The 11,504-nt window shown below is 46.3% G+C and overlaps 1 protein-coding gene across 1 annotated transcript in view; it reads left to right on the plus strand.

Moving 5' to 3' along the window:
- Positions 1-10,557, plus strand: part of kcnn3 (potassium intermediate/small conductance calcium-activated channel, subfamily N, member 3) — a 32,660-nt gene extending 22,103 nt beyond the window's left edge. Inside the window, exons 6-9 of the mRNA XM_035394682.1 lie at positions 2,228-2,338; positions 7,159-7,286; positions 8,695-8,764; positions 9,815-10,557. Coding sequence (XP_035250573.1) covers positions 2,228-2,338; positions 7,159-7,286; positions 8,695-8,764; positions 9,815-10,078 — 573 coding nt within the window. The 3' untranslated portion in view covers positions 10,079-10,557. The remainder of the gene's footprint in view (positions 1-2,227; positions 2,339-7,158; positions 7,287-8,694; positions 8,765-9,814) is intronic.
- Positions 10,558-11,504: the final 947 nt, after the last annotated feature.

Below are 11,504 nucleotides of genomic sequence, written 5' to 3' on the forward strand. Positions count from 1 at the left end.
TGTCGGAATATACCATTGCCCTGAGGGGGTAGCAGGTGGCAGGGGACCAGGGGGTGGGGAGTGGGGGGTCACTTATGTTTTTCAAAATAGATTTTTTTCATCTCAGTGTTTTTGTTTCTTCCCAAATAATGTTGTACATTATAGCAGTTTTATGAGCAGGCATTTTGTTTTGAGAGCAGTCCAATCAATACCCTGCCATTTTATTGTCCAAATAACACAACAATTATGTGCAATGAAGTACGCAATAATGCTTTATTATTCTCAGTATGAAGACTTAATTTCCTTTAATAAAAGACATTTAGTGTCTGTATGTTTCTATCTAGTGATGAAAACCAATGTGCTTAATGACCTTTCTCCATAAATTAAGCAATTAAATTTTACAAATGAGGGCAGATTTCACTGAGTGCAAATGTTATCACATTTTAACTTTAGAAATTAAATAGGAACTGCAGTATCATAGTAATACTTATCCTTGATGCTTTTCACAGTTATCTATTTTAACGAGCAGTGTGGTGTTGTTTGGCACTGGCGATGATGCAGCATTGTGTGTTGTCCGTGTCTTTGTAACTTCCTGTTGAGGCTTTGAGTTAATGCATCGTGCTTTCCTTACGTTTCCTTTATCCAGTAGAGCACATTGCGACGGGTCACGGGCATTTTCTACTCATCCGAAGCCTTTTTGAGTGAGGTTCCTGTGATCTTTTTTGAACTCCTGTCCACGGAGTGCACGCACGCGTACGCTCCCAAATACACACACACACACATCAACCACACATTCAATTCATTTCTTTCATAGACTTACTATGCATGTTCAGCAGCAGCCCCTCTGCATTGTGTCTCTCACAACGAGCTCACGTTCCCATCCAATGCAGGCCATGAAGACTCTTTATATCTATACAACACACTCTTTTCTCTCTCTCTCTCTCTCTCTCTCTCGCTCTCCCTCTCCGTCTCTCTGTCTGTCTCTCCCTTTCTCCGGTGTTACTGTACTGTGCTGGTCTGGCTGCAGTCTCTCAGTCTCAGTCTCTCACTATGTGTGCTCTCCCCGTCTCCCAGTGGAGTGTTAATGAAATGTGTTGGATACATACCATGCTAACAACCCTCTCTGTCTTCTGTGTAATGGACTGTCATCCCCTGTTAATCAGTCTGCTGGAAGAGCATAGATTTGATTAACTTTTTCTCTCTCCCTCTTTCTCTCCTCCCCTTCCCTCTCTTCCCCTCTTTCTACTTCACCTCGCCCTTCTCCATTTCCCATATCGATCATTCTTGTTCTTCTCCTCTCTGTCTCCCTCTGTCTCCTCTCTCTCTCTTCCCTCTCTTCCCCTCTTTCTACTTCACCCCCCTTCCCCATATCGATCATTCTTTTTCTTCTCCTCTCTGTCTCCTTCTGTCTCCTCTCTCTCTCTTCCCTCTCTTCCCCTCTTTCTACTTCACCCCCCCTTCCCCATATCGATCATTCTTGTTCTTCTCCTCTCTGTCTCCCTCTGTCTCCTCTCTCTTCTCTCCTCTCTCTCTCTTCCCCTCTTTCTACTTCACCCCCTCCTTCCCCATTTCCCATATCGATCATTCTTTTTCCTCTCTGTCTCCCTCTGTCTCCTCTCTCTCTCTCTTCCCTCTCTTCCCCTCTTTCTACTTCACCCCCTCCTTCCCCATTTCCCATATCGATCATTCTTGTTCTTCTCCTCTCTGTCTCCTCTCTCTCACTCTTCCCTCTCTTCCCCTCTTTCTACTTCACCCCCCTTCCCCATATCGATCATTCTTTTTCTTCTCCTCTCTGTCTTCCCTCTCTCTCTTCCCCTCTTTCTACTTCACTCCCCATTTCTCATGTCGATCATTCTTGTTCTTCTCCTCTCTGTCTCCCTCTGTCTCCTCTCTCTTCTCTCCTCTCTCTCTCTTCCCCTCTTTCTACTTCACCCCCTCCTTCCCCATTTCCCATATCGATCATTCTTGTTCTTCTCCTCTCTGTCTCCCCTCTCTTCTCTCCTCTCTCTCTCTTCCCTCTCTTCCCCTCTTTCTACTTCACCCCCTCCTTCCCCATTTCCCATATCGATCATTCTTGTTCTTCTCCTCTCTGTCTCCCTCTGTCTCCTCTCTCTCTCCGCCCCTCTCTTCCCCTCTTTCTACTTCACCCCCCTTCCCCATATCGACCATTCTTGTTCTTCTCCTCTCTGTCTCCCTCTGTCTCCTCTCTCTTCTGTCCTCTCTCTCTCCGCCCCTCTGTCCCTCCAAGGGGGCCGGCTGCACGGCGTTGGTGGTGGCCGTGGTGGCGCGGAAGCTGGAGCTGACCAAGGCGGAGAAGCACGTCCACAACTTCATGATGGACACCCAGCTCACAAAGAGGGTAAGGTTGACCCAATATTGACACCTGCACACAAGCTGGGCCTCATAAAACGTCTGCCCTGTCACGCTCCTTTGGGACAGCATACGCCCCTGCAGGCACGTAGCATTATCGCTACTATATTTTATGTCCCATTGAGAGGGTGCTGTGGTATGTGGCAGGTGGGAAGACCATCGTGCGGTTTCCCCTTGAGAGACCCAGAACAGGCCTGTGTCCGGAGACCCCTCCGCGCGTTCCGCCATCCGGCAGCGGAGTCAGCGTCGCTTGTGTTCGCTCGGCCCCTTTCAATTTTTCATGTTGCTGAAAGACCAGTGTTTTTAAAAATATCACACGCCATCAAATATGTAGGAACCGCTATGACTGTGCGGCTACTGGCGGGAGGACAGACTGATCGCTAATTGCAGCACAGATTAATTATCGATTACGGGCTCGGCTTGCCTAGTGATCCTCACAGAAAATGGCGGAGATCCCCCATGAGCACGTCCCTGGAGTTTAAATGTTCGATAAGAAGCTGTGAATGTTTTTGCATTTTGACCAGATGGAATAGTCCAACCGCTGCTTCGACCCATAAAACGCAACAGCAGGCTGATTATCAACATCGTTTGATATTTTTGTGCATTTAACTATTTGATTACTCCTGAGTTGCACGCTGCACGTTGTTGCTGAGGGTAATGCGACACATAAACCCCTATTCACAATTTCTCTGTGTGTAATTAGAGTTTTTTTTAAACTTTAGCAGTGTTGGCTACGCTACAAATTTTTGTGCAAAAACATAGGAAACCTGGTATGATTTCAGGGGGTCATGTTTCAGTGATTTCCATTGGTCACATAGTCTTACATCCTTCACTCATGAATTGGAAAGGCTATTACTTTGTGTACACATTGTTTTGGAAATTCCATTATTACAAACTGTTAGAGTTTTTAGTGAGTAAACTGAAGCATGTCTCCTCTGTCACATGTTACGTTTGTGGTGCTCAAGGGTGTGCTGTGTCCTTTGCTCTGTGGCCCTTGGCAGAATTTTTTAAATGACATAGAGTATACATAGACTGCCCTTGTCCGTGCCTTAAAATAGCATAGGCCCTTTTTCCCCCCTGTACCTGACACGAGCAGAAGCCATTCATCCTGAACATATTGAACTACCCCTACAGTATCGACAGTACCCAGTGGAACCTTTCTCTAAAAAAGAAAACTTGTAGCAATTGAGCCAACACATCAAAGTGCAGTTGTATCAGGCACCATATGTGAGTTTGGGTTAACAGTGTCCCCCAGCTCGTTTTTGCTGGCTTTTTCTCGACAGTCCCAGAGTGGCAGTTTGTTTGTTATTTGTTGAAGTGCAGGGGATGCAGTGCTTGGATAGAAATAGACATTTTGAAAATCCAGTGTCTTTTTAGCACACTTGCAAATATGGGGAATTCAAGATGCTTAGACCGTAAGTAATCCCATTTAACAGTCCAAAATGAGGTGTTAATTAACAAAGATGCACCTGAGGAAAGGGAGCTTTTTTTTTTTAAGGAAATGCTTGCTGGCATTAATGCATGCCTGCTTTTATTTGTGGAGGATTACTAAAGTACAATCCAACACTAACTTTTTCTACTACGGTGTTTCGGAAGTGTACTTCTGGCCGAATTAATGGCTCTAGTGTACCCACAGTGGGGTGCAGCTACAAAGACAACGTTGTACTTCTACATGAAGAGTAGCCCGGCTGGGTGTTATATATGTTTCCAATACCTCAGGCTGCGAAGGAATTACTGCTGCCATCAGGAGTGGCGCTGAAAGAAAAACTGAAGCGGTTTGATCTGTAGCTGGAAAATAAAAAAAGCAGGATGGCTTAGACATAAAAGAAACACGTGCGGTACGGGAGGAGGGACGGGAGTCCCAGGCCGGCAGCTCCTGGGTGAGATTATCAGAGGCGTTATTTGGGGAGATGTGAGCGTCTGGCTCTTTACCCGACAGTGACAGTGATCGCTCCGTCTCGTTGCATGTGTTTCGGCTGTGCTTCGCTGTCCTTCCTGCTTCCCCCTACAAATTTCAGGTTGAGTTAAGCGATTTCTTCTCACCGGAGAGAAGCCAACTGTAAATGTCACAATACAAAATATTTTGCCTCCCCCCCCCTTAATGCATGCCCTTAGAAATTTACTGCAGTGTCTGCATCTTTTCAAAATTTTGCAGGTGCTTTTGATTAAGTGTAGAGCCAGCGTTGCACACATAAAACATGTCTTCATTTCTTTTTCATGACATACAGTGCAGGAATTAAGGAGAAAATATTTGCAATTATTCTGGTTTTGACATTAGCCGCCTTGCCGTATGGATTCTGCTCAGACTGTCAAAATATTAAATTCCACACACTGTTGATTTTATACCACAAGATAATGTGTATGTGCAATGGCAGGAGCAGTCATAAATATAAAATATCGGGAACATTCACATTCATATTGATGAATCTGAAAGTTTCTGTGAAAATGTGCATGCATGCATTTTATGATCTAATTTCATGGGTACAGTCATTCTATAAATCAGGCCTGGCTGCCAGCAAAGCTTATTTTGCCAATGCAATCAAGATTCCACAATCCTTTAAGAAGTGAAAGACTGAACAGCAGTCCTCAAAGACGGCAAATCTGTCAACACTCATTAAAAAACATTCTTCTCCTGAACCAGAACATGGCTGTAGATGAAGATGTGATTAGAAACGTTCGACAAAGTTCTCAGAAATAGGACCTTAGTTGTCTATCCTGACCGAAGTCAGGAGCATCATCAGAATTATGAAAGACAAGTAATGTGGCGGCTTTCGTGAATGAAATACCTCAGATATTCTCCCAGAAGGCAGAGATCACACCAGATACCAGATCTATGTCATCAACCTCAAATTTCGGAGTGGTTGTAAAATCTCAATAACTACAGGGGCACTCTGGTTCTTACCTTTGGGAGCAGTGCATCTCCACCATGGGGGAAACCATTACTGGCTGTTTGCCTTCCCCCACAAGGAACCATAGTCAGGGGCTTCATGTTTCAAGTCGAGGAAATGACTTGCAATATCTCTCGGTCTCCGGTCTTCATCAGTCTGACCAAAGCATTTGATTCTGCGAACCACAGGCCCATACAGAAAACACCGCCCTTGCAGATTCGCCGTTGTACTGACACTTCACCATAATAACACACTAACAACAGTGATCTGTAGCGGGAACTGAACAGCATTGGAGGTGAGAATGGCAGTTAACTGATGTTCATGTCATTGTGCTGATACTCAGTCTTAATCCATACCGTAATGCATCTTATTGGTGGGGAGTCAGATCTGTGTGCAGAATGGACCATAAACTCAACCTCAACATTCTTGTCCAAAACAACGACTACAATCTATATGAAAACAAAGGGGACCCTTTTCTCTCTGTGGAAGGCAGCGAAGACCCCAAACCCGGAGTCATCTTCTCATAAGCATTTATGAATGATTATATGCAGCTAATTAAGTAGTCACGATTCAAAGAACACGTTTGCCACATACTGTATGTTTGTCCTGGCTGTTGAGCACAAATCTATTTCTCTGTGAAATAGCTGGGCTGAAGAGCTTTGGGTGTTACATTTTTTTGTACCACAAGAGCCCTCTCTGTTCTGGAATGGCATGCCATTCTTGCCATTTCTTAAATGGAGCTCCAAAACTACCGCATGGCTGAATAGACCCTTAAACGAAACATCCTTTCTTATTCAGAGATTTTTATGCAGGTTTAATGGAGAAAGCCTGCATAGCTTGCATCCGTCTCTCTTCAAGGACAGACATACCGCAGCTGCAGAAATTGAACACAACCAGCCTTCATATTCTGGAGAGAAAGAGTCTTTAGGAATCACGACGTGGCCGCCGAAAAGCCGCTACTGAACGGCACTGCTTTGATTCCAGCTCCGCTGCGTGGATCACACACACACACACCACAGATTGGAGAAGGCGTTGAAGCTGTAGTCACCACCAGCGCCGTATCAGGAAGGCCCTACAGATAAGCTGAGAGAACTGGCGCGCAGACATTTGTGTCTCAGCAGTGACGAGCCCCAGCAGCTTTTAGGGCCCAATCATCCACACCCTGCTTCCCTGGACAGGTCACGTGTCCCACATCTCAGACTTCCATGTCCCCACAAAGCCCTTTTTTCTCACTGCTGACGGAGGGCCAGCGAGCCCGAGGACTGAGAATGCGCTTCAAAGACACCCTGAAGGCACACATGAGGAAGTGACAGTCATACTCGCCTGCTGCAACACCAGTTGGAGTGTACTGTAAATTGAGTAAGGCTCTGTAAGGAGGGGGCTCAGCAGTTTGAGACAGCTTAGTGACAGACAAGAGGGAGTAGGAAGCAGGACCAGGAGGCACAAAGATGTTAAGAAATATCTGACACGGCGGTTCTCTACCTGCTGCTCCTGCAAAAAATCTGTCCTTGCTTCTACAAGATATGTGCGTCTCGAACTGGAGCCATCAGCCCCCACACAACCGCGAGAACTTCTTGGAAGACAAAAGTGCTTATTTCCAAACGATCACCTTCTCGTACTGCTGCTGTGATCATTGATCCTCTGGGCACTCGCAGTGCCATGCAAGCTAGCAGATGAATATCTTTCCTGCACGGCGTGTTTTGAAGACATAAAATAGGAATCAATGTGATTATCGTTGTTGGCATTACGCTTTTTGTGAGGAGGAAATGGTGACATAAACATGATCAATATTCTCATTAGCAAACGCGGCTGTTATCGGACCGAGGCTCCTGCTCATCTGTGACCGCTGATGGTTATTGCCGTACGTGATAAGGAGTTTTATGTGTGCTGACAGTGTTGCTCGTTAATTTGATTTTTCCAGATAAAGAACTCCGCGGCCAACGTGCTGAGGGAGACCTGGCTGATCTACAAGCACACCAAACTCGCGAAGAAGATCGACCACTCCAGAGTGCGCAAACACCAGCGCAAGTTCCTGCAGGCCATTCACCAGTGAGGCCCCCAACAGCCCCCCAATATTTACTGTACCCCAACATACCTGTAGAGCTTATAACACACCAGCTGACCTTCAGTGCACCCCAGCACACTTACTGATAGTCTGTGAAACTGACGGACGAGTGAGGTTTAATGAGTCTAATAAGGAGTGGAACAAAAAAATTATCAATCAATTGACACTGAGCCTTTTCCTACAATGTTCGGTAAGGTTGGAGAACAGCGAGAAATTTGCGAGGCTCTTGAATAATTGCTCTATGCAGAACATTTCAGGATCCTTGATATCATTAGGTTTGTACTTATGGATTGCCATCTTCAATTCAGACTATGGGTTTTTGATATGGTTTAAGACTGTAGATTGTGATGGTCATTGTAAAACATTGATTGTGCTTTCACAGAACCTTTTCTGTGTTGATTTTGAGGTATGTTTGAGGTCATTGTCCACCTCAAGTCTCTCCCTCCTGGGCAACCAGGTTTTTGGCGAAAATATCCTGAATCTTAGTGGAATTCATTATACCAGTGACCTTAACTTGAGCCTCTGGACAACAGAAAGCAAAACAGCCCCAAAGCATCAATGATCCAATGATGGTGGGTGTGAGGTGCCATACATGGTGATACATGACCCACAAAGGTTACAATTTGGTCTCATCTCACCAAATCATCCAGTTTTGGTCACTGTTGCTCAGCCTAAGGGCTTTCTTCATGCAACTCTTCCAAAGAGGCTGTTGATATGGAAAATGTCTAGGTGCTCTCAGGAAGGGCTTTCTTTGTGCAACTCTTTCAAAAAGGTTGTTGGTATGGAGGTGGTGTTTTGTGGTTTATTTTGAGACTTGGTGACCTCAAGATGCAACTAAACTCTGCAGTTCTTTAACCTTGGATTCTTATTTGCCTCCCTCACTAGTCTATAACTGTTACAGATGTTTAGATTATTGTCTTAGTGGTGGTTAGTGGCATGATTAACCATTTATGTATTGTATTTTTTAGCCATTACCTGATTTGTGTTGGGCAGGGCTGCCCAACCCTGTTCCTGGAGATTTACCATCCTGTCAGTTTTCACTCGAACCCTTACAAAGCACACCTCGTTAAACAGCTAGTGATCTCCTTGTGATACTATTAGTAGAATCAGGTGTGCCAAATTAGGGCTGAAATGCGAACCTACAGGACAATGGATCTACAGGAACAGGGCTGGGCAGCCCTGGTGTAGGGCAACAGCCATCTGTCTTTGTCCATCAGGACTGATTGTCACTGAACCAAAGTGCATATAGACATTTGATGTCCACTAAAAAACACCTACTCTATGCCAATACTTCTCACTATGTACAACACACAGCTGTGTGTTATTCTTCTTCAGCTGACATAATGAACTGATGAACTGTTGAACTCATGGTGCTGTTGTGTTTGTTTCCAGACTGCGCAGTGTGAAGATGGAGCAGAGGAAGCTGAGTGATCAGGCTAACACCCTGGTGGATCTCTCAAAAGTGAGACACCGCACACCAGATATCTCTCTCTCTCTCTCTCTCTCTCTCTCTCTCTCTCTCTCTCTCTCTCGCACTCGCACTCGCACACACACACACAAACACACACACACGCAGCCTCACTGACACAGGAATATATCCGTACAACACCCACACTCATTACGCAAACAAAAGAGCATTATAAATCGCTTTGACATTGTGACTGTGCTCTGAGACAGGGCCATTTTAGGAACCTTTACATTGAACATGGTGTGAACACAAATACCCTGAAGCATGTAGAACAAAAATACACATGCTAACACATAATAATGCACAATGGCAGGCTAACGCATACCTTTGTACCCCCCCCCTTTAAATAGATCTCAGCATTCCGCTGTTTCCATGCTGACCTGTATGTTCCGGTGCCTTTGAGTTTCCTAGCAACCAGAACAAGTGTTAAAACCGGGATGACAGAGTGAGAGAGAGAGTGAGAGACAGAGAGCAATGAGGGGTGAAGGAGAGTGTGCGCATATAAATATTTACTCTGTGTGTGTCTGTGTGATGTTCTGTCTGTCATTTCACCTATGGATTCTTATTGATTCATTCACCAGAGTTGCATCAGCCTCACTGAAATGAACAGTGCTCTGGATAAGAGCGTCTGCCAAATGCCTGTAATGTAATGTAATGATATATGGGTGATATTCTGTTGTCTTCATATCTGTTCATAAGTGCTTGACTTCAGTGCATTCTTCATGGCTGTGCTGTTCGTTCAACTCCCCTAACCTACTTTTTGTTCTTTCCTCCTTTTCCCTGCTCCTGTCCGTCTGCCTCCTCTCCTCTTCTTCATTATGCCTACTCCTTTGCCCTCTCTTTGTCTACCCCACTTCTTTTTTTTCCTCATCTCCCCTTCCTCCATCTCCCCTGCTCTTCTCTCCCTCCACCCTTTCCTCGCTTCTCTTTGCCCTCCCCTTTTGCCTGCCCCTCCCTCCGTCTCCTTCCTCTGTACCCCCACCCCCCACCCCTCTCCCTTGCACCCGACCCCGCCCCCCTAACCCCGCCCCCCCCCCCACGCAGATGCAGAGCGTGATGTACGAGCTGATGTCGGAGCTGAACGACCGCGGCGAGGACCTGGAGCGGCAGATGCTGAGCCTGGAGCAGCGGGTGGAGCAGCTGACCGCCGGGTTCAGCGCCCTCCCCGCCCACCTGTCGGCCACACTCACCGCCCAGCACACCGCCCTGCTGCACCTGCTCCGCGACCGGGACGGCAAGGGCGGGGCCGAGCGGGCCGCCGGGCCCGAGGCCGAGGGCAGCCCCAACACCAGCTCCTCCAGCTGCTGAGGGGCAGCCCAACACCAGCTCCTCCAGCTGCTGAGGGGCAGCCCCAACACCAGCTCCTCCAGCTGCTGAGGGGCAGGCCCAGGGAGAGGGCGGAGCCAAGGAAACCGGGGGCACAGAGATGGAGGCGGAGATATGTTTTTTGGGGGGGGTGTGGCTTGGACAGGGGTTATAAGGGCTGGGGGTTGGTAGTGTTCGCTAAGAGCAACGCCCTCAGACTTACTGAGCAGCCTACCTACTGATTAAACAGGGAGGAAAGATGAGTAGGGTACTGGGCCTGGGTGGAGGGGGGGGGGGGGGGCAGCAGAGGGGGGTCTGCTCGGTATGAAACACAGATGGGAACGAAAGTGGGACAAAGGATAGAAGCTCAATAACAGTTTGAAAGCGAGGCAGACAAGAAGCGATAAGGAAAATAATTACCTGAATGCTGAATGTTTTAATGAAGACTGGACTATCTCAAGGAAGATGTCTCTGCCTCCCGCCCCCCCCCCCCCCCCCCCCCCCAGATCCCCCACCCCCTTCCCCCGAACCACCACCTCCCATTTGCCCATCAGGAATGAATAACAACGACTTTTTAATCTCACAATGTGTTTTCTATGGTATTGCTACTGCTAAAGAACAGCCCTTTAACAGGAATTTCAGTAAATAGGTTTATACAGCCTAGTGGGTTTTGCACTGGATTCAGAAATACACTAAACAACATGAAACACGTCAGTTCCACATTTGTCTCTCAGACAATAACGCTATTTATTTGCACAACGCAAACCTACACAAAGCCCATGATATCTATTACTGTTCACCGCGTTCCCGGATAACTCCCAAGACAAAATATTACATAATACAAAAACAAACCATTCACATAAAACGTAAGCACACGCCAATAAAGTCTTCAACAGCCATACTGCCGGCTCTCTGTACCTGAAGAACCGATGCACGCTCACTGTTTACTGTACGCGAATGTACAAATCTCGCTCTCTCCGTCTCCCGCACAGACCCACACGCACATGCATTTCCTCTAAATCTTTGCTACCAAAGTGCTCTCTCTCTCTCTCTCTCTGTGACTAAAATGATTCCTCTACTAAAGACAGAGAAACAACACAGAGAGGAAGGGAAGGAGTGATTGAGATTTTGTGTCCTTTTGCAGTTCACTGAAGATCTCTCGGGAGAAATGAATAGAATATTAAAATAAAGACAATACGGACCGCGCCTTTTTTACAGCCGGCTGGACTGTAGATTGTGTTGAGACGGACGACCAAATGAAGGACCCTAATCAATGGAAGAAAATGAAAAGCTACAAAACGGAGACTTGAGAGAATCACAGATATAAACTGGCTCGGGAACTGTAAAAGAAGAATATCAGGAAAAACATGAAATAACTGACAAGGAATATTATGTTGTTATAGAATATTTAAAAGACTATTTTTCTTCT

Source organism: Anguilla anguilla, chromosome 1 (genome assembly GCF_013347855.1).
Source record: "Anguilla anguilla isolate fAngAng1 chromosome 1, fAngAng1.pri, whole genome shotgun sequence".
In the NCBI taxonomy this organism is placed as follows: Eukaryota; Metazoa; Chordata; class Actinopteri; order Anguilliformes; family Anguillidae; genus Anguilla; species Anguilla anguilla.